The 18,259-nt window shown below is 44.6% G+C and overlaps 2 protein-coding genes across 2 annotated transcripts; both read left to right on the top strand.

The window, feature by feature from the left end:
- Positions 1-1,679: 1,679 nt before the first annotated feature.
- Positions 1,680-4,627, top strand: sdhaf4 (succinate dehydrogenase complex assembly factor 4). Its single transcript, XM_070840606.1, has 3 exons — positions 1,680-1,897; positions 2,354-2,467; positions 4,236-4,627. Exons 1-3 carry the CDS (start codon positions 1,828-1,830, stop codon positions 4,343-4,345), a joined length of 294 nt encoding a protein of 97 aa, XP_070696707.1. The 5' UTR covers positions 1,680-1,827; the 3' UTR covers positions 4,346-4,627.
- Positions 4,628-7,220: 2,593 nt separating this feature from the next.
- Positions 7,221-17,724, top strand: cep68 (centrosomal protein 68). Its single transcript, XM_070841281.1, has 8 exons — positions 7,221-7,336; positions 12,920-13,186; positions 13,500-14,558; positions 15,849-16,029; positions 16,195-16,391; positions 16,747-16,869; positions 17,152-17,248; positions 17,340-17,724. Exons 2-8 carry the CDS (start codon positions 12,932-12,934, stop codon positions 17,480-17,482), a joined length of 2,055 nt encoding a protein of 684 aa, XP_070697382.1. The 5' UTR covers positions 7,221-7,336; positions 12,920-12,931; the 3' UTR covers positions 17,483-17,724.
- Positions 17,725-18,259: the final 535 nt, after the last annotated feature.

Here is an 18,259-nt window from a genome sequence, read left to right as displayed (position 1 = left end):
ACTGTTTTGTGGATCCATAAAATCATTTCCTGTCCATTTGTAACTGTGTTGCAGTGAATCTGATGTTCTCTGTGGAGGACTCATTCCACAGAACAGTATAGACAGAGTGCAGTGATGGGATGTAACTAAGTACATTTACTCAAGTCCTGAACAAGTAAAGTACACGTTTGAGTTGGACTTACTTGTACTTCACTTGAATCTTGCTACGTTATACATTTCAGAGGGTCACCGTGCAAGATGCCAACTATTCACACACATTCACAGCGCAGACTTATTTCAGAATAACCTCAGTTCTTCTTACTAATGATCACATTTGTTTATCACTTCGTATTTGGTCATAATGTGATCACGCCGGGATAATTCGCTCCAGGTGGGATCTGGACAGTAAGAGGTAGAGGAATAGTCTCCTCCGACTTAGGTTCCTCCTGACTGAATGATGTGTGAATGAGGATGTGATGTACAAAGTGCTTTCAGTAGTCGAAATGACTAGAAAGAAGCTGTACAAATACTGAGCGTTTAGGCATTTAAGCAATTTCCTTCGGGATCAATAAAGTTGATCTTATTCTTATTCTTGATCTTATTCTTACCATCTCTAGGTGCTCATGTGAAAAAAAACACATTGTTTCCCTGAATTCCATTATTCTACAAAGTCCAAGTTCTCTTGTTGTGGTGGTGTTTGCTGTGAAACAGGCCTGCTGGGGTCTTCTTAAAGTCTACACTGTATATGTCAAACTCAAGGCCCGCGGGCCACATCCGGCCCGCGATACAATTATATACGGCCCGCGAGATAATTTCATGTGACTATTAAGAATGGCCCGTCGGTAAACAGCACTCCCACCTCTAATACTACAAATCCCACAATGCACTGAACAGCTGCCGCGCTAGTCAGGACCCGTGCAGCAGCCCCTCCTCCTGCAGGTATAATGACACACCGATCAGCGGATCAATACCTCGATCAGCGCTGTTATGGCGCGTTTCCACTAGTACCTACTGAGCTCTACTTGGAGTAGGTACTAGTGGAAACGCGCCATTAAGCTACCCCCCCCCCCAAAAAAAAATAAATGGCTAAACGAAAAGTGGACTTTGAAAACAGAGACTTTCAAAGCAGGTGGGTGGTGGAGTTTTACCTGTTTGTCTGTCGGAGGTAAACCTGTGTGTCTTGTTTGTGGAGCTGATGTGGCCATAATTAAAGAATATAAATATAAGAGACACTATGAGACAAAACATGAGGATAGTACAAAAAATAAAAAAATAATTTAAAATTCTATTTATTTTATTGAGGAAAAGTTGTTTGTAGTTTGGCTGTTTAAATTCATATTTCTGGATAAAATATATATTATTATTATTATATTATATTATATACTATAATAAAAGAGTCACTTTTAGAGTCCTCACTAAATGTTGAGCCCGTTTGGCCCGCGACTTAGACCGTGTTTTAAATTTTGGCCCTTTCTTTGATTGAGTTGGTCTACAGCATTACTAATAATGAGAATGGAGGCACACGCTCATGACTCGGTGAGTTGATCCACAGCCCCCGGCAGCTCGGTGAGCTGATCCACAGCCCCCGGCAGCTCGGTGAGCCTCCTCATCATCTCAGCGCCTTGTCTCCACCTGCTGGTTCCGCGGAAACGTCACACCAGCTCGTCGCGTTGCGGTGATGCAAATTGCGTCACTGAAGCGCGACGGAGGACGAAAACAAACTTGTGTAAGCTTTGACACAGAGACACAGAGGATATATCTTCTCTGCACCAGTGTGTGTCTGTGTGTGTCTCTCTGTGTGTGTGAGAGAGAGCTGAGCCCGGCCTTCACTCTGCTCGCTGCTGGGACATGTCGGTCCTCCGGGTGTGCGCTTCGGCCGGCAGACATGCCGCTCGGCAGAGGCTGGCAGTGGACACAGGTCAGTGTCGGGCTACGGCGCCCATCTTAGCTCATACTGAGACAGTGTCCGCTAATATCACGGCTCTGAGCTCAGGCCACGTTAGTAAGTAAGTAAGTTATCATCTTCATTCAGTCAGCTGGTCTCAATAGAATTAACTGAAGACTCTTCCAGACCAAGACATTTAGACAGGATGAAGAATTAAAGGGGCAGTTACACAAAACGGTTACCAGAATCAATGAGGACGTGAGGTGATGGCGATTTAACATCTGCACGGGTGCCATCAATGAATGACTCCAGTTTGATTGCAGACTGCAGTTCAAGGTCCATGGAGCATGTACTGAAGTAATCTGATGTGGATTTAAGTGAGTGAAGAGATGTTAGGTGGTCTGGAAGCTTTGGAAAGTGGAGGTCCAGTCAGAGCTGGAGGTCCATCACGGCGGTCTGCAGACTGTGATATGCGATGTGTCTCTCCAGGGTGTTCTCGGGCAGCCAGCGGATCGGTGAAGGACAAGGAGCCGCTGAAGAAAGCTAAAACCCCGCAGGGTCGCTTCGACAGCCCAGAGGAGAAGCGCACAGATGTCCTGGAAAGTGAGAGTGATGCTTGGGACTAACTGTCTTTGATTTGGGCACAAACTGCACTCAGGGAATGAAAGATGAAAACCTTAGAATATCAAACAGGGAAGAAAACGCAGAGGGAAATATCACTTGTGTAGTCTGCTTGTCTCCATTAGAATCACCTACAGATCGAACATGAATTCAACTAGAATCAAAGTCTGACCAACTTTGTAGCAGTGTTCAGATGGTCATTAGACACAAAAAGTCCTTCAAATCAGGGACACTTGGTATATATGGAGGTGATATGTTCCCTGGAATAAAAGAAAGAAAGAATTTTTATTTTTCCAACAATTGATCTTTGGCCATAATGTTGAACAATAGCTGCAATTCTTCTGTGACAATGGGCGAACACTTGTCTAGTTCTACTTGTATAGTGACATAAAACAATTCATCAACGGCTTTCACAATGATGTCATTGGAAGAATACGAGAGAGGAGCCCAGTGCATCATGGGAGTCCCCCGGCAGTCTGAGCCTATAGCAGCATAACTAGGGGCTGGTCCAAGGCCTGAGCCAGCCCTAAACTATAGGCTTTATCACAAAGGAAGGTTTTTAGTCTACTCTTAAATGTAGAGAGGGTGTCTGCCCCCCCAAACCCAAACTGGAAGGAGGTTCCACAGGAGAGGAGCCTGATAGCTGAAAGCTCTGGCTCTCACCTCCAGTAGCAGCTCCACACAGCAGCATTCTAGATCACCTTTAGAGTCTTTACAGACTTATATTTATAATAAGGAGTTGCAATAGTCCAACGTGGGAGTGATAAATGTGTGGACTAGTTTTTCTGCATCATCTATAGACAAGATGGGCCTGATTTTAGCAATTTTACGCAGATGGAAAAGGCCAGTTCTGGAAATATGTAATGTGGGAGTTCAAGGACAAATCCTGATCAAAGATAACTCCCAGATTCCTCACAGTGGAGCTGGAGGCCAGAGTAATGCCATCCATAGCAGTTTATGTCCTTAAGACAGACTTGGAGTTTAGTCAACTGATTGGATTCATCAGGCTTTATTGATAAATATAATTGGGTATCATCTGCATAACAGTGGAAATTAATGGAGTGTTTCCTGATAATATTACCCAGAGGAGGCATATATAAGGTAAATAATATCTGTCCAAGCACTGAGCCTTGTGGAACTCCATGTCTAACTTTAGTGTGGACAGAGGACTCATTGTTAACATGTACAAACTGAAATCAATCAATCTAATAAATAGGACTTAAACCAGCTTAATATGGTTCCTTTTATGCCAGTGAACTGTTCCAGTCTCTGTAACAGGATGTGATGGTTAGTGGTGTCAAAAGCAGAACTCAGGTCTAACAAGACCAGTACAGAGAGAAGTCCTCTGTCTGATGCCATAAGGAGGCCATTTGTAACCTTCACCAGTGCTGTCAATGATGCATAGTCCAGTAATAGGAAATCAAATATTATTATGATATTATTATATTATGTGACAATGTTAAACTTGAAGCACTGAACAGAGGTTAAAACTGCATCAGCTAAGGCAGACTGTGCAATGTGGTTGAAGGCTCAGGAAAAGTTAGTAAGTGAGCCTTCAGTTCAGACATGTTTGTCAAAGCGACAGAAGTGAACATTGTACCGTTAATGAATACGAGAGGCAGGTGCTGACGGCGTTAGTTCCACTGTGTCGACTGTAAAGTGTATAAAGAAAGTATCACAGTTGTGGAGGGGGATTATCTTAACTGAAGCAGCATTTTTCAAACTGAATCGTTCTCTTGTCGTCCTCCAGAGTTCCCTGAAGACGTGAACCCTGTGACCAAGGAGAAGGGGGGTCCTCGGGGTCCAGAGCCCACTCGCTATGGAGACTGGGAGAGAAAGGGCCGCTGCGTTGACTTCTAGTTCATCAGCCATAAAGTGGCTCTTTTTAAAAAGTCCGAGTTTGTGATCAGAAGATGAGAACGATGGGATGGAGATACAAACTGTGTTTCTGACCGTGACTGGATTCATAGGAACAGGGAACAAAGAGAATTACAAGCTTCGGACAGATAAACTAGCTGTAGAAGTGTGTCCTGGCTGTGAGTGTCGTGTATTTTGTTTGAAGGTCATGACTGATGGTGACGCTGAGCTCACTGCGTCCTATCCACAACTGTGAATGTTAAGATGATTAAAAAAGAAAGATAATTCCACGTACAAGTTTTGTGGTGCTTGATTTATTTTGAGAGTCTGACTATAAGCTAAATGCATATACTTGTCTAGCGCCTGTCTTATCTTTTTGAACACATTCACCCATTATTCGTACACTGACGCCAGGGACTACCATGCACGGTGCCAACCATCACACACATCTGTTTCACATTAACCTAATGTGTCGTCTTACTAAAGATCACTTAACATTTGATCACAGTTATGTTGACCTCTGCAGCTTAACATAATGTGATCACTCAGGGACACTACTGGAACAGACAGGAGTTTGGAAAACACTTTGAACACAGTTTCTAATACATTCTCATTTTCAGTCGTCTCCCCAGGAATGTTGTTCCAGGTGGGGTCTGTGGGTGCAGATGGAAAAAGAAATACACTTTTCTGCAGTCATTTTTTTTTGGACATCGTTTTCTCTGAATACCATTAGTCTAGTTCAAGTTCTTTTAGTGTCAGATACACAAAAATGACAATGAAGCAGCTGTTGATCTCAGGCTCCATCTAGCTATGTTCATACTGACATACATTACAGAGCATATAGAGGAAAAGATAAATGGACTTATATAATCCTGAATCTGGAAAGTTCACTTGTCACAGCAGCTCAATAGTAGGACAAAAAGAAGATAGAAAAATATAAGAGATATAAATGACAAATATATTATCAACATAAATGCACTATATACAGACACAGGATAAATAAACTGCACATGATGAATATGAATAACTGACTGGTCAATACGTATAATTTCACATCGTGGATTGTGTGGAGTAAAGTGATTACAGTAACAGAGGGGACAAATGGTGATGATAACCAGTAGTGCTACATTATGTTGTATTAAAGAGGGTGAACAGAGGGGGAGAGGGCACCGTCCCCTGAGGTGACCCCGTGCTGCAGATCACCACATCAGACACACGGTCATGATGCTCACTGTACTCCCAATGTTCTCCAGGTGGGTCATCTACCCTCCAGGCCAGGCTGGTAGGCAAACTGCAGGGGGTCCAGTTTTGGGCTCACCAGGGGGCGAAGGTGCCTGAGTAAGAGTCTCTCCATGACCTTCATCAGCTGAGAAGTTCAGGCCACAGGTCTGAAGTGGTTGAGCTCCCTGAGATGCGTGGTCTTAGGCAGGTAGGCTCAGGTTGAAGATGGACTGGGCCACCTGACAGAGGTGGTCCACACAGTCCCTGAGCAGTCTGGAGCTGCAGCCTTCTTAGCCTTCTGCTTCTTTAGCTGCATTCTCACCTGATCAGCTGTTAGGGGGAGACAGGGCTGGGGTGGGGGACAGGTCCATGTTGAGGGGGGTGCAGCTAATGACCCAGGAGCCAGGGAGGAGGGGGTGAGCATTGGCCAGAGAGGCAGAGGTGAGAATCAAATCTGTTAAAGAACAGATTAAGATAATTCGCCCACCTCCCATCACCAGGCTCTGGACCCCTCCCACCACCTTTGCTGTGGCCTGAGATTCTTTCCAGGCCTCTCCAAACCTCTCTGACACTTTTCTGCTGAAGGTGTTCCCCCACCTTCCTCCTGCAGCTGCTCTTACATCTAATTAATTATTAGTTATTAATATTGGTATACAGTAAATCCAGTGTCCTACTGCCTGATGTGGCAATCAGCATAGTGGGTGACGGTGAGGAGAGTGGAAGAGAGGGGAGAGGCTGAGGAGGAGGGATTGAGGAAGAGAGACTGAGGAGGAGAGGCTGAGGAGGAGGGATTGAGGAGGAGAGACTGAGGAGGAGAGACTGAGGAGGAGAGGCTGAGGAGGAGAGGCTGAGGAGGAGGGATTGAGGAGGAATTCCAAAGTTCGATCAGCCAGTCTCTCCTCTTCCAGCATTTGGAAATAAAAGAACTTCTATAGAACTTCACATATGAAGTTGTGTTTGGGGTGAGGAGCCCCACCAGGCTGCTCCTGCTGTGTCTGACTGAAGGCAGACACGTATCATGATGCCTTCACTTGCTGTCAGACTTATTGGAATGTCGACCTAAACCAACAAAATCAACATAACTGGCGCGTATTTTCTGTGCCGTGTCTGCTGTGTGAATTATTACTTCTGTATCCTCAAAACTGAGTTATATCCTACACACACTGTCCTTGCTACATGCACATCATAAATAACTGTGACCCTTCTTTTCTAGACAAGAAGATATTATGTTCGAGCCATAAGTAAAGTAACTGAGCAAACAGCGCCTATGACACTGTGAGGGTTTGCTAACTGCCAAAGAGACTTGTTAGGCGGGTGCTAAATGAAGATGACTTTTAGTACCGGACAGGAAAGGAAAGTTCACAGGAGCACGTGAAGGCAGCACGGGCAGAGGCAGGAAGCAAAGCCGCCGTCTGAGGAGGAGGAGGAAGAGGAGGAGGAAGGCAGGACGCTGCTGCTGCTCCAGCTTCACTGCTAACGGCTGTAAGTGTGTAAGTCTGTCATTAGCATCGTTTTAACACCGAGAGGCTTGGAACGACCGCGGGAGGACATTTTCAGTCAGACTGCTTTGATAGACTTACGATGAGGGACTTCTGGTGTGACTTCCGTCGACAAACACAGTGACGGTGGAGGGTGGTGGGAAAGCGGCCAACACAAGTTACTATAAATGAGGGATTTTATGAAAAAGAAGCCCAGTCTGGTGGAGGGGAAGGATGCCGAATTTACCAGAATATCCCAAAGATTTGCTACAGGGCCGAAATTGGATTACATTTGGTATGTACGTTTATCGACGAGCAAGGGCGCACCCAATTGCAGGGTTTTTGAGTTTAATACGTTTTGTACCGTTTTCTTTGTAGTGACAATGGGATCACGTCCTCTGTATCTTTTCAGGAGAATGGGGAGAATAATTATCATCTGTAAGGTTACATGGTTCAGCTGTTTAGCAGCAGGTCTGAATTAAAGCTTGTAACACTTTTTTGATGGCTGATTCCAGTGTTTTTGGACCCAGTATTTGCAGAACAGCATTTAGATCTGATGTGGTGACACTTCATGGGTCTGTGATTTTCAGATCATCTCCAAGTTTCCTGACACATTTTTTTGAAGATGATGCAAAGTACAGGGAAGTGATGAACTGGTGGAAAAATGAAGAGTGAACCCAAAGTTGAGCAAAGCTTTTTCCCAGCAGACAGACATGTCGATGTGTCAAACACAGGTGTAACATAACCTAATGACTGTCTGCTGTGAGGAAAGAGCCACGGGCCTGCTCTGTCTTTACATCTAGAGCTGGAAAGTAAATGAACAGGAAACAACTCTTTCAAATGATCAATCAGTTGATCTCCTCTGGTTCCGGCGTTTGCAGAGTAAGGCTTTTCTGCTGCAAGTACTGTGTATCTTATATAGTTGTTGCATATTGTAGAGAATCTGACTTGCTGCTGTCTTCAAACAGAAAGTGAAGCTCTGCACAAGCCTAACGTGCTGTCGGTCTGAGTCAGGTGTGCTGGAGGAGGCAAACGTCTAAAACATACTGATTTCAGCTCAGACTTGAGCGTCTTCTGCCGTGATGCTGCTAAGATCACTTCTGTTCAGAGACATGCACTGCAGCCATCACTGTGGCGGTGCACACGCGTGTCTGATGCTGATCAACAGGAAGTGCAGGCTTTAAGGAGCTAACAGTGGTGCAGTACGTCATTATTTATCCCTGCTGCTAGAGAACTAGAGTTCCAGTTCTACAAACGAGCCAGTTTAGTTATTCTTTGTTGTGTTGTAGCATTTGATTGGCGATCCCTCTCGAGTCAAGCACCACCCTCTTCTGGCTCTCACCATGGAAACCAGGCACATCATCACAAAGGGGTTCTACCACCACCCCAAGTCCTGACAAGTGCACTATACATGGAGCTTCAGTCGATACTGACCCACATCCACACATAGTTAATGTCATCTTTACATGAACATGCCGTATTTCTACGTTCTCTGTAGGGGATCTGGTCTGATCACTACAGTAAACCTGCGGAGTTTTTGCCGTTGTATATTTAAGAATATTACACCTTAACGTTAAACACACATATTTATGAAACCATTGTGCAATGTGTTCATTAGGTTTTTGCACCGTATTGATCATTTTTTATTCTTATACTGTGTGTTTTTATACTTGCACTCTATATATGAGCGTTCTTTCCTGCTTTGTACTGCACAATAACTTCCCTCGGTCTGAATGCAGTATTTTTCCTATTTGATCCTCTCCTACCTTATCTGCTGTCTCCACTTCTCTGATGTACAGCATGCAGATTTACACACAGGTGGTACAATTGGGACTTGAGGTGCTCCAGAGAGGATTTTTGGGGCTGATCACTGGAAGCAGTAACAGCCGATACTTATCATGAGGTCTATCTGAAGCCCTCTATTTATCATGGAGCGTCATTTAATTATTGAACTATTGTGAACAACATTGTATATTAAGTGTTAGGAGGTGAGAAAGTGTCATTAATTGACAGCTGTTTATTGGCATGCAACTTGTGGAACATATTTTACTGTCTCTCTGAAGAGACACAACTCAAACCATAGCAGCCTCTGCTTCGAGCTTAACAAATAATTAATAATCCATCCATTATCTATACCGCTTATCCTTCAGGCTTGCGGGGGGGCTGGAGTCAGTCCTAGCTGACTTTGTGCGAAAGGCAGGGTACACCCTGGACTGGTCAAATAATAGGAAAGAATGAAATATATAAAATGTTATGGAATAGAATAGAATAAAAGCTAAGCGTAGTTAACAATAGTTATTTTTGTGTGCACTAAAAAGAGTCATTGATGTGTAAATCCCAAACATCTATCTGTGTGCATTCATTGTATTGTATTGTTGTAATTCTGAGAATTATTCAATTCAAGCTTCAAATGAACCAGATTTTCGAAGGTGCTCAGAAAGTGACTGAACTTTGCACATGCATCAGTAGTGTTGGAACATTCTATGTTTTATGGTTCTATGACATGGGCATATCAGAATGGCTCCACGCACCCCCTACAAACTGTCAAAGCAACAAACTCACCGTTCTGTTGCACCAAGATGTACAAAGTTTGGATGGGATGTTTGTCACGTCCACACTTAGAAGAACGTCCATTAGAGTCAAACCCTGCAACAAACACAGTGTCTGTTAAACGCTATGGGGTTATGATGTCCCTCTGTCATGGATAGGTAGAAATAGCCTAATTACAATGAATATGCTCCCTAGGATATTATCCCACATAAGATCAAGAGAAGAGCTATTTCAGATATTGAAAGATTTCTCTCAAAAGGTAGATTGCATGGAAGCATAGATTAAATATGAAGACTTTATAATTCCCAATAGATATATTATTTATTATGACTGGGCTTGCTATGCTCAGACAACATCAGGCTGACTACATCAAGGAGAGCCCCCTGTGGACACATGGTGTTTTATTGATATGGGTGAACTTCCAGCAGAGATTAAAGACAATCTTATTGTGCTTGGCACACTTGAGATTTGATATGATATTGCTAAACATGTTGGCCAGAGATGTTTGTCATCAGCGCTGCAGCCTTTAACGCAAAAAACAAAGCCTTCTCTTCTGATCCAGGAAACAGTATTTTCAATGACTGGTGAGGCATTTTGTAAAATCCAAGACCTTTCTGTGTCTGTTGCATCAAGTACTGAAAGCTGGTTTAGAATGTCTGGTGAGATTCATCATTTTGTTGATTTAGTCTTTGATCAGGTAGTTCCAGATTTAAATCCAAATGTCACTATTTTGAGATAATTTAACTTGTGCTGGCGTCAGATCAACTGTATCTCTGTCTTCTGATGGTCATCATGCCAGATTAGGCGATCGTGAGGTCATAAATTATTGCTCAATTTCGCAGACCACCCGACACAATCAGGCCTTCAGACCATCTTCCACAACCTGCGTGAGGCATTTAAGTCATCAACCTTTTCCACAGCAGACACTTTAACTTGACAAAACAGGAACAGCATCGCTTAATCTTGAAAAACTGATCTTGAAATATAGATTAAGTTCATGGTTATTAAGATGTTTCATAATAACATGGTTTCAGTGACGTTAGCCAGCGGGAACGCTAACTTGCTTGGTCGACTGTTGTGTCGGCAGCTGTTTGTAGACTTGAACCCAGCTCTTTACGAACTGCTGCTGGGATTTATATTATTGGAACTCATGTTGGTGTACATCATGTGCTGAGTAGGTCTAGGTACCATTCAGAACGTTAAATACCTAGAACATGTCTTCAGCACCAATTTTTACATTACACATTTCAGTGTGGGTCTTTGATTTTATTTTTCAGCTCCTTGCTGTTTTTACACACTCAAAGCAGTTTCTTAATGGAAAACCTATAAACCTACACTGATTTTTAACTTGTCTTGGTGAAGTTGTTTTATGTTTCTACTCAAAGCAGTTTGATAATATAGAAAAGCAAAACTATTCATCCCAACATGAAGTTGTCTAATAAGATGGAATTAATAAATAAAAATGCAGAAAACTAACTAACTAAGAACTAACTTAACTAAGAACCTTCAGATTACCATGTGACCACTCTACTTCCTGTGCCAGAGCCACCGCCTCGCTGCCCTGTCTCAAACAAAGCCAACAGTGCGAACAGAGCTAATGGAGTGGAGTCGATTTCTCACCGGGGCAGCCTGGGGGGGGGCAGAGGAGGTCACCGTGTTTGTATAGACCACATTTGTTTTTCTCAAAGTAGCCTAATGTATCAAAGAAAGGATGCTTTGGGTACTGTTTCTGAAATCTAAGTATCGTATTGATTTATTACATAACCCTCCACTGATCATGACCTCTCTTTCACACAGCTCCATGGTTGCACTTTATTGGACAACTTATTTTTTAGCCATATTTCACGTTTGTCAGCACAAAACGCAGCGAAGCCAGCACCTCTTCCACAAAACACTGATAGCGTGAGCGTGATGTTCCCCGAAGCGATGCTTCCACAGCTACGACCCAGACTGCTGCAGTTTAGTGAGCAGAGCCACTGGACAGCCAGTATCCTTCCCATTTGGGTTGGTGAACACAGGCAGGTCCCAGCATGCAGTCTTAATGAGCTCAGTCAGGTGAGGAGCGAGCATATCATTACACCACCTAGGCCCAACTGGATGCTTATCAGGCCTGCTGCCTAGTGACCCCACAACAACAGGTAGACATTCCACTCGCTAAGCAACCGGAAGTGTGTTTGTGCCGCTAAGAGGTGTGTGTTCATCTGGAATAAATGTTTGCACTATCAGTTTAAATCTATAATCTCTATTTATGTGTGTTCCCGGGTGTCTCCAGGATAAATTAATTTTTTAGATGAAAGTGAGTGTTGTAGCTGGAAACACATCGTACAGCTACACTAAATATGTTTGTATTAACTATGGATCAAATGAGCGTGTGCTTTTTAGTGTAGCCCAACTGATTCTGGACTGTCGATGCAGATACTGATATTCATATTTTGGCGTTCTACAAATCTGATAATGATTTAGTTCATCTTTTTTTCTTTTTTTTTGTCGTGAACTCATACTAGACCACACATACCTTCTTTGTTTGTCCAAGACACATTAGTACAGTACATTTATAGAGTTAAGATTAACCAGCACACTGTTAATGACCTTCAACAGTTCAGCATTTCTTTACTGAGATTCATTCTTACATATCTACCAGTTTATTGTGCAATATAGTAACATTGGCTGACAAATCTGCAGAGCCAGTATATTGCTGTAGCTCTACTTTTTACCCCCTTTTAGTTAATTGTTGTGGTTTTACAGCACTGTTTGGATGCTGTAGAGCTCTGGATATCAGTGCTTGGGTCTGGCTTGGTCAGGGTTCAGAGCTTTTTTTTTTACTTTTGCTATTGCTTGTTTTTTGTTCAGCTGGAAACATCAGATATGTTTCTTGATAAATTATTGGCATTTAATGTTCTGCTGATCGACCAGTTGTCTCACCACTAACAGCTATAATCAAAAGATCCCTGCGTGTGACATCACAAGCGGGGCCAAAACTTAACAGAGCATTTTGTTTTGGGTTGACCATTCAACCTTCTTTAAAATGTTATTATAGGTCATACATTTTCAGTGTTTTCTGCTTCTCTTACTTACTCTTACTATGAAAGTGTTCTGTACTTCTTTACTGTATCATTACAGTGCTCCTGTATGCCTCAACTCAGCAGCATGATTTGTGTTTGGGAGACACGGGACAAAAACATCCGGCACAACAACCGAGCAGCTCCTACAAGGTTCATGATTCAAACCGAAAGAATCAAAGAGAGAAAGCTTAATGATAAAATAACAACTTGTTTTCTGTGTCTTGTTTTGTAACACTCAAAGTCACAAAATTGTTATCTTTCTTTAGTTGACAAGGACAATGGAAGCCAAGGGATGCAGCCAGCGAAGGAGGATGCATCTCCCAGAGTTCAAACACAGCAGGAGATGTCTGAGTCTGACTGCAAAAGAAGATGAAAGAGGGGAGACGGAGAGACAGAACGCCAAAGAAGGGCTACACAAAAATGTCACTATGGCGCCAGCCTCCAGGTATCTGACAGGCAGACAGTACGTCAAGAGAAAGCCCCTCTTCTCTGCAGAGCAACACACATCTATCTTAAAGAAGCACACGGAGAAGGTGAGTGTGGCGGAAAGTTAATGACCTCTTAGAATAGAATGAAACAGTAAAGATGATTCAGCATCTTTTGCATTCTAATAACTCCAGACTGTTTCAGAAATATGCTTTATTATGTAAATGTGATGGTAAATTACATGTCAGGCCCAAGGAGTCACTTTTCACAGCGATCTGAGGACTGACCTAATAATATTTCCACAACACTTCTAGCACTGGTGGAATATTACGGTCAACGTTTTGGCTTTACTGTAACAGTCAGATGAAGCTGACAGTGTCATGGTATCCTTTCTAATTCTGTTAGTTTCCTGCCTTGTAGGACAAGCAGTCGGCCGTTAGCAAAAGAGAAGGAAGTGAGCGACACACTGACATGAACTTCTCGACCAAAGCCAGAGGGGAGCTGACCCCAGAGAGCTTCAGCCTTTCCCACAGTGACACCTCACCAGCCTCCGCCTCCAGAGAAGACCTCGGCTCACCCATGGGTGCGTCAGAGCTCAGGAACAGGTCCTGCCATCAAGAGCGAACTTTCGGATCACCCTTCCCTGGCAGCAGGTCACCTGAGCGAGGCCTCTGGAGCTCCATCCTGGAAGGCCAGAGACTGAACCCTCCTCTGAGGCCGAGACTGACCTCCACTGTCCTGTATCCTACCTACACACCTCGCTCGGGGCATTCCAGGCCTGGCCAGCTCAGGGTGGGTGGGAGAGAGGGGGTAGGTGGGGCAGAGACTAAACTATGCTCTTCTGGAGGACACTCAAATGGATACCCAACATCTCCCTATCAGGCTAACTACTGGGCCTGTGCCATCCCTGAAGCTTCGCCTCCGTCTCCCGACAGGCACTGCGCAGGCTGGGACCCAAACAGGGAGTACCAGGCCCTGCTGGACTACACCTACCCTCTTAGACCAGGACAGGTGGTCAGTGAGTGGGACAGGTCTGAGCTCCAAGGAGAATCTCTCCTCCAAACAGATCCCAACCTGCAAGACTCAGGGATTGAACTGGACCACCTTTGTAGCTCCACCAGTCTGTCAGGGTTGGGCATTACTGTGAGCAGTGTGGGGCAGACGAGAGAAAGGAGCTCTCTCAGTGTGGATCAGAGGTCACCTGATCTCCAGGGCTTCAACAAATCCTCAGACGGGCTGTCCTCCGGTACCCTAACAGATCCCGTGGGTTTGTCCTGGGACAGTCTGGACCGCAGTAAGACTAGAGGTGGCACGAGTGGTCACCACCATCAGCACCGTGCACCACCCTCCTCCACCTCCAGCGCTTATATCCGCTCCACGAGTGTTCTTCCACGCTCCAGAGGTGTGTGTGGGGACGTGGACGAGGAGTTCTGGCCTCTCCCAGAGCAGCTGGAGGAGCTGCAGTTGCTCTCCAGACAGGTCAGTGCTGCGGACAGTCACAGACGTTAAGTCAAGGACCACACCGGAGCTTTAGCAGGAGGAAACAGATTCATTATTACACTTTGAGTTATTCCTCATCATGTATTTACATTTCACTGTGATCTGAAAAGCCACCTGCAGAGACAGAGTAGTTTATTCCTCAGTGTGAAACAGTCACTGCCTCCAGTTATTACTGTGTGTGTGTGTGTGTGTGTGTGTGTGTGTGTGTGTGTGTGTGTGTGTGTGTGTGTGTGTGTGTGTGTGTGTGTGTGTGTGTGTGTGTGTGTGTGTGTGTGTGTGTGTGTGTGTGTGTGTGTGTGTGTGTGTGTGTGTGTGTGTGTGTGTGTGTGTGTGTGTGTTGTGTGTGTGTTGTAGAGTGGACTCATGTGAACGTGTTTCTGTCAGCACGGCCACTATGGTGCATTTAAATTGGTCAGGTTACAGTCACAGCAGTTACTCTTGGTTCGGTCATTCTGGCCACGTGAGACCGACAAACACTGAGTCGTGAAAGGCTTTGACTTCTTCCAGTTATGTGGTGTGGTTCTATTAGGCCTGAGAAGGGTTCACTTTATGGATTGGCTTTGCATCAAAGAATGTCATCAAACATCTAACCATTCATTTCAGTAGTAGGTTCAAACCTAAACCTAACCCTTCGTGGTGTGTGTATGTGTTTTAGCTAATTAACACATTCATTTCTTTGTTAAGTGACTAAAGAAATCTCTTTACAAACAGGCGAAAATCTAATTTTAAAAAGTAGCACAGAAACTAGGTCATGTTTGGACGAAAGACTCAGCATTTGCAGAGACTTTTTCATTAATGGTTTGGATTGATGTGCAACATATCAGTAAATGTTCTACTTGACTAGGAATGTTTAGAGCTAACTAAGGTTTTTGTGCATTTCTACTGTTTTTTTAAAATAATGCTCATTTTACTAACTAAATGATGTATTATCTCATCTAACAGTACTTTTACTTAAATATTCTATCCCTGTTTTAAATGCCATCGAATGATAGTTAGACTGATCTACTAATTTCAAAAAGTTGAGGTGTGTAAATGTGGAAAGGCTGATTTACATCAACAGGAGGAGTGTTGGGATGCAGTGAATAGATCCTAGTTAGTTTGGTTCATTCTTCCATATGATATAAACACACTTTACATGTCCTGTTACATGGATGGCCACAAACATGTCTTCTGTAACGTGTAAAACACTGCAGACCTGCCTCGTCACCTCGTCGAAAGTTTCTGTGTTTCCTCGGCTGAAGACTGAAAGGGTTTGGTCCCTGTGTGCAGGTGAGGGAGGCGACGGCACAGCTGAGCCGGCCTGTCACAGCCAGCTGGGAGTCTCTTGGGCCAGACACCAACACCAATCTCTCCTCCATCACCGTGCCTGAGAAACAGGAAGCTGCAGTTAAAGAGCCAGAGGAAGGAGAAGATGAGAAAGGCCGACTGGATAGTAGTGCAGCTCAGACAGGTATTTATATGGCAGTGTCGAATGGAAGGTCATATTTTGGGCCAGTGCACTCATGCAAATTACAGCTGAACTACTTCCTCTCTAATGGTGTTGCTCCGTGTATATAGTTTTGACTTTTGAAATAAGGTGTGGCCGTCCTTTTTCTGATCAAATGTCATTCAGCAGCTGATCACGGGGACTCGAAGGCAGTGAGGGGGAGTTCTGGTGCCTGGGTAGAACCTGACGGGGGCGGGCTGGGCTGGTCTAGTGTCAGGGAGGCGGAGGCTTTGGTGGAGCAGCTGCGTGGCCTCACTCTGTCCGGCAGCCAGAGGACCAGCCAGGACGACCAGGAGCAGTGTGACTCCCTGATGCAACACATCCAGGTAGAGACACCATCTGACAGGTCACGTAAGTCTGACTGTAGCCCTGAAATCCCACTGGGCTCATCTGTGTCCGGTGTGTATCTTCAGCTGGGCAGGGTGCCAAGCTGCTTTTAGGACTCTTCTGGTGGAATTAACTAGACTGGGCATGATCCGCTCCAGTAGCCGCGGCACAGACGCTCCCAGTGGGATTTAGCCTAAAGTCAAACTGCAGTGTTCCTGAAACTGAACCTTCGTCATGACGCCGAGCGTTTTGACTGTAGAACACTCTTAAGTTCTGCAGGGTTTTATTTTTGATTCACATTGTCACATGAGCATCATGCAGTAAAAGCAGCTGTGGATGTTGTGACTGTTCCAGGTCTTCTGTTCACACCTGGAGCAGCTCATCCAGCGGTTGTATGCAGCGTCTGAGAAGATGGAGCTGCTGGCGGCGCCCACTGTGGACATAGACAGCGTGAAGTTGTCTCTGGCTCAGTACCAGGTGAGGGCTGAGCCCCGAGGCGCTCTAATACTCCACCATGGATTTCACCTGTGGTTTACTGAGGAACCGTTGCTCATCTCTGTTTGCCAGGAGAACTTTTGCTGCTGCTTCTAATAATCCACTTGGTCACTTTTCTGTAAAGTTGGCTGCAGGCCATGTGTCCGTCTGTATAGTACCTGTCGTTTGCAGTTTAAGCTGTTGTCTTTGGCTCTCTGCCTCTACCTCTCTACCTCATACTCATTCCGCTGTGCTGACGGCGTCATGTGACTGTGTCGTTGGCAGAGTTTTCAGAGAGAAGTGAGCAGCCACCAGCCCCTGACCTCCTGTGTTCTGCACACCGGACAGCTTCTCCTCAGCTGCATCAACACCACGTCTCCATGTCAGTCTGTAACCTCGTGACCACAACCTGCTCCAGCATTCGTCTCATTATTTTCCCACCGTCATTCAGCATTCTCTCTCTCTGTTTCCAGTTTTAAGAGAGGCCCTGCTGCTGATTGAGAGGCAGTCTGGAGCTCTGGAGACCCACACCGAACACTTTTTCTCCTCCATCCTGTCTGCCATGGACAGCCTGACCCAGCCCGGTCCAGACAAGCAGAGCACAGACCAGGTTTAGGGGTCCACTCTGTGCACAGACTGTAGGACAGGTCTTTATACAGCCACGTCACGTACTTAACTTATTTTTTCTTACTTTCTTGAGATTCTGTGTTTTAATACAAGACTCTCATTCGTGTTGCAAGTGGAATTCATATGCCGTCTCACTGTGTGTCTGCTGTGATTACATTCACACCACATTTGCTTGGATTTTCAGATGTGCCACCCTGGGTCTGAAGTGAAGTTAGAAAGTCCACATTATAGCAGCAGGAACTGATTGGTACGCTGGAACATGCTGGCAGCAGCTGAGCTCAACGGGAATAAGACAAAACTATTTAAAAGTCTTTTCAACATTCATTTTGTGATTGGATAAACTCCAGTATTTATACATTTGGGGCCATCTCTCCAAAGTCCATCTCTGTTACAGACACTAAGAATGAGAAGATGAACCTCAGTGGCAAAGACAAGCACTTTGACCCCAAAGGATCACGTTGCAGCCATTCTCATTTACAGCTGCCAGCTGAGGTGATCTAGTGGACCAATTCCAACACTTTTAGTACCTACCAGTCAGTCAGACACCAGGATATGCACAGAGAGGACCCAGGGCTAAAAATACATACTATCATATTTGTAGCTTCAAGTTTATTAATGCATCATTTCCAGATGATTTAAGCCCTTCCTGATAGCTTTATCTGAAAATGGATCATTTCTAAGGCAGCACAGTCCTGTGACGTCAGAACGATCAGGAGAACAGCTCTGTCTGTCTTTTCAACATGATCATGTTGGCAGCTAAAGGGAG

The sequence above is a fragment of the Pempheris klunzingeri genome, chromosome 12 (assembly GCF_042242105.1).
Source record: "Pempheris klunzingeri isolate RE-2024b chromosome 12, fPemKlu1.hap1, whole genome shotgun sequence".
In the NCBI taxonomy this organism is placed as follows: domain Eukaryota; kingdom Metazoa; phylum Chordata; class Actinopteri; order Acropomatiformes; family Pempheridae; genus Pempheris; species Pempheris klunzingeri.
This window is presented reverse-complemented; position numbering and strand designations above follow the sequence as displayed.

Bases quoted from the DNA above. Each gene is read 5' to 3' on its own strand.
- cep68 (XM_070841281.1), top strand. From the start codon at position 12,932: ATGGAAGCCAAGGGATGCAGCCAGCGAAGGAGGATGCATCTCCCAGAG. The intron at 14,559-15,848 runs GTCAGTGCTGCG...CCCTGTGTGCAG, and splicing joins TGCAGTTGCTCTCCAGACAG to GTGAGGGAGGCGACGGCACA. The intron at 17,249-17,339 runs GTCAGTCTGTAA...CTCTGTTTCCAG, and splicing joins CATCAACACCACGTCTCCAT to TTTTAAGAGAGGCCCTGCTG.
- sdhaf4 (XM_070840606.1), top strand. From the start codon at position 1,828: ATGTCGGTCCTCCGGGTGTGCGCTTCGGCCGGCAGACATGCCGCTCGG. The intron at 1,898-2,353 runs GTCAGTGTCGGG...GTGTCTCTCCAG, and splicing joins GAGGCTGGCAGTGGACACAG to GGTGTTCTCGGGCAGCCAGC. The intron at 2,468-4,235 runs GTGAGAGTGATG...GTCGTCCTCCAG, and splicing joins GCGCACAGATGTCCTGGAAA to AGTTCCCTGAAGACGTGAAC.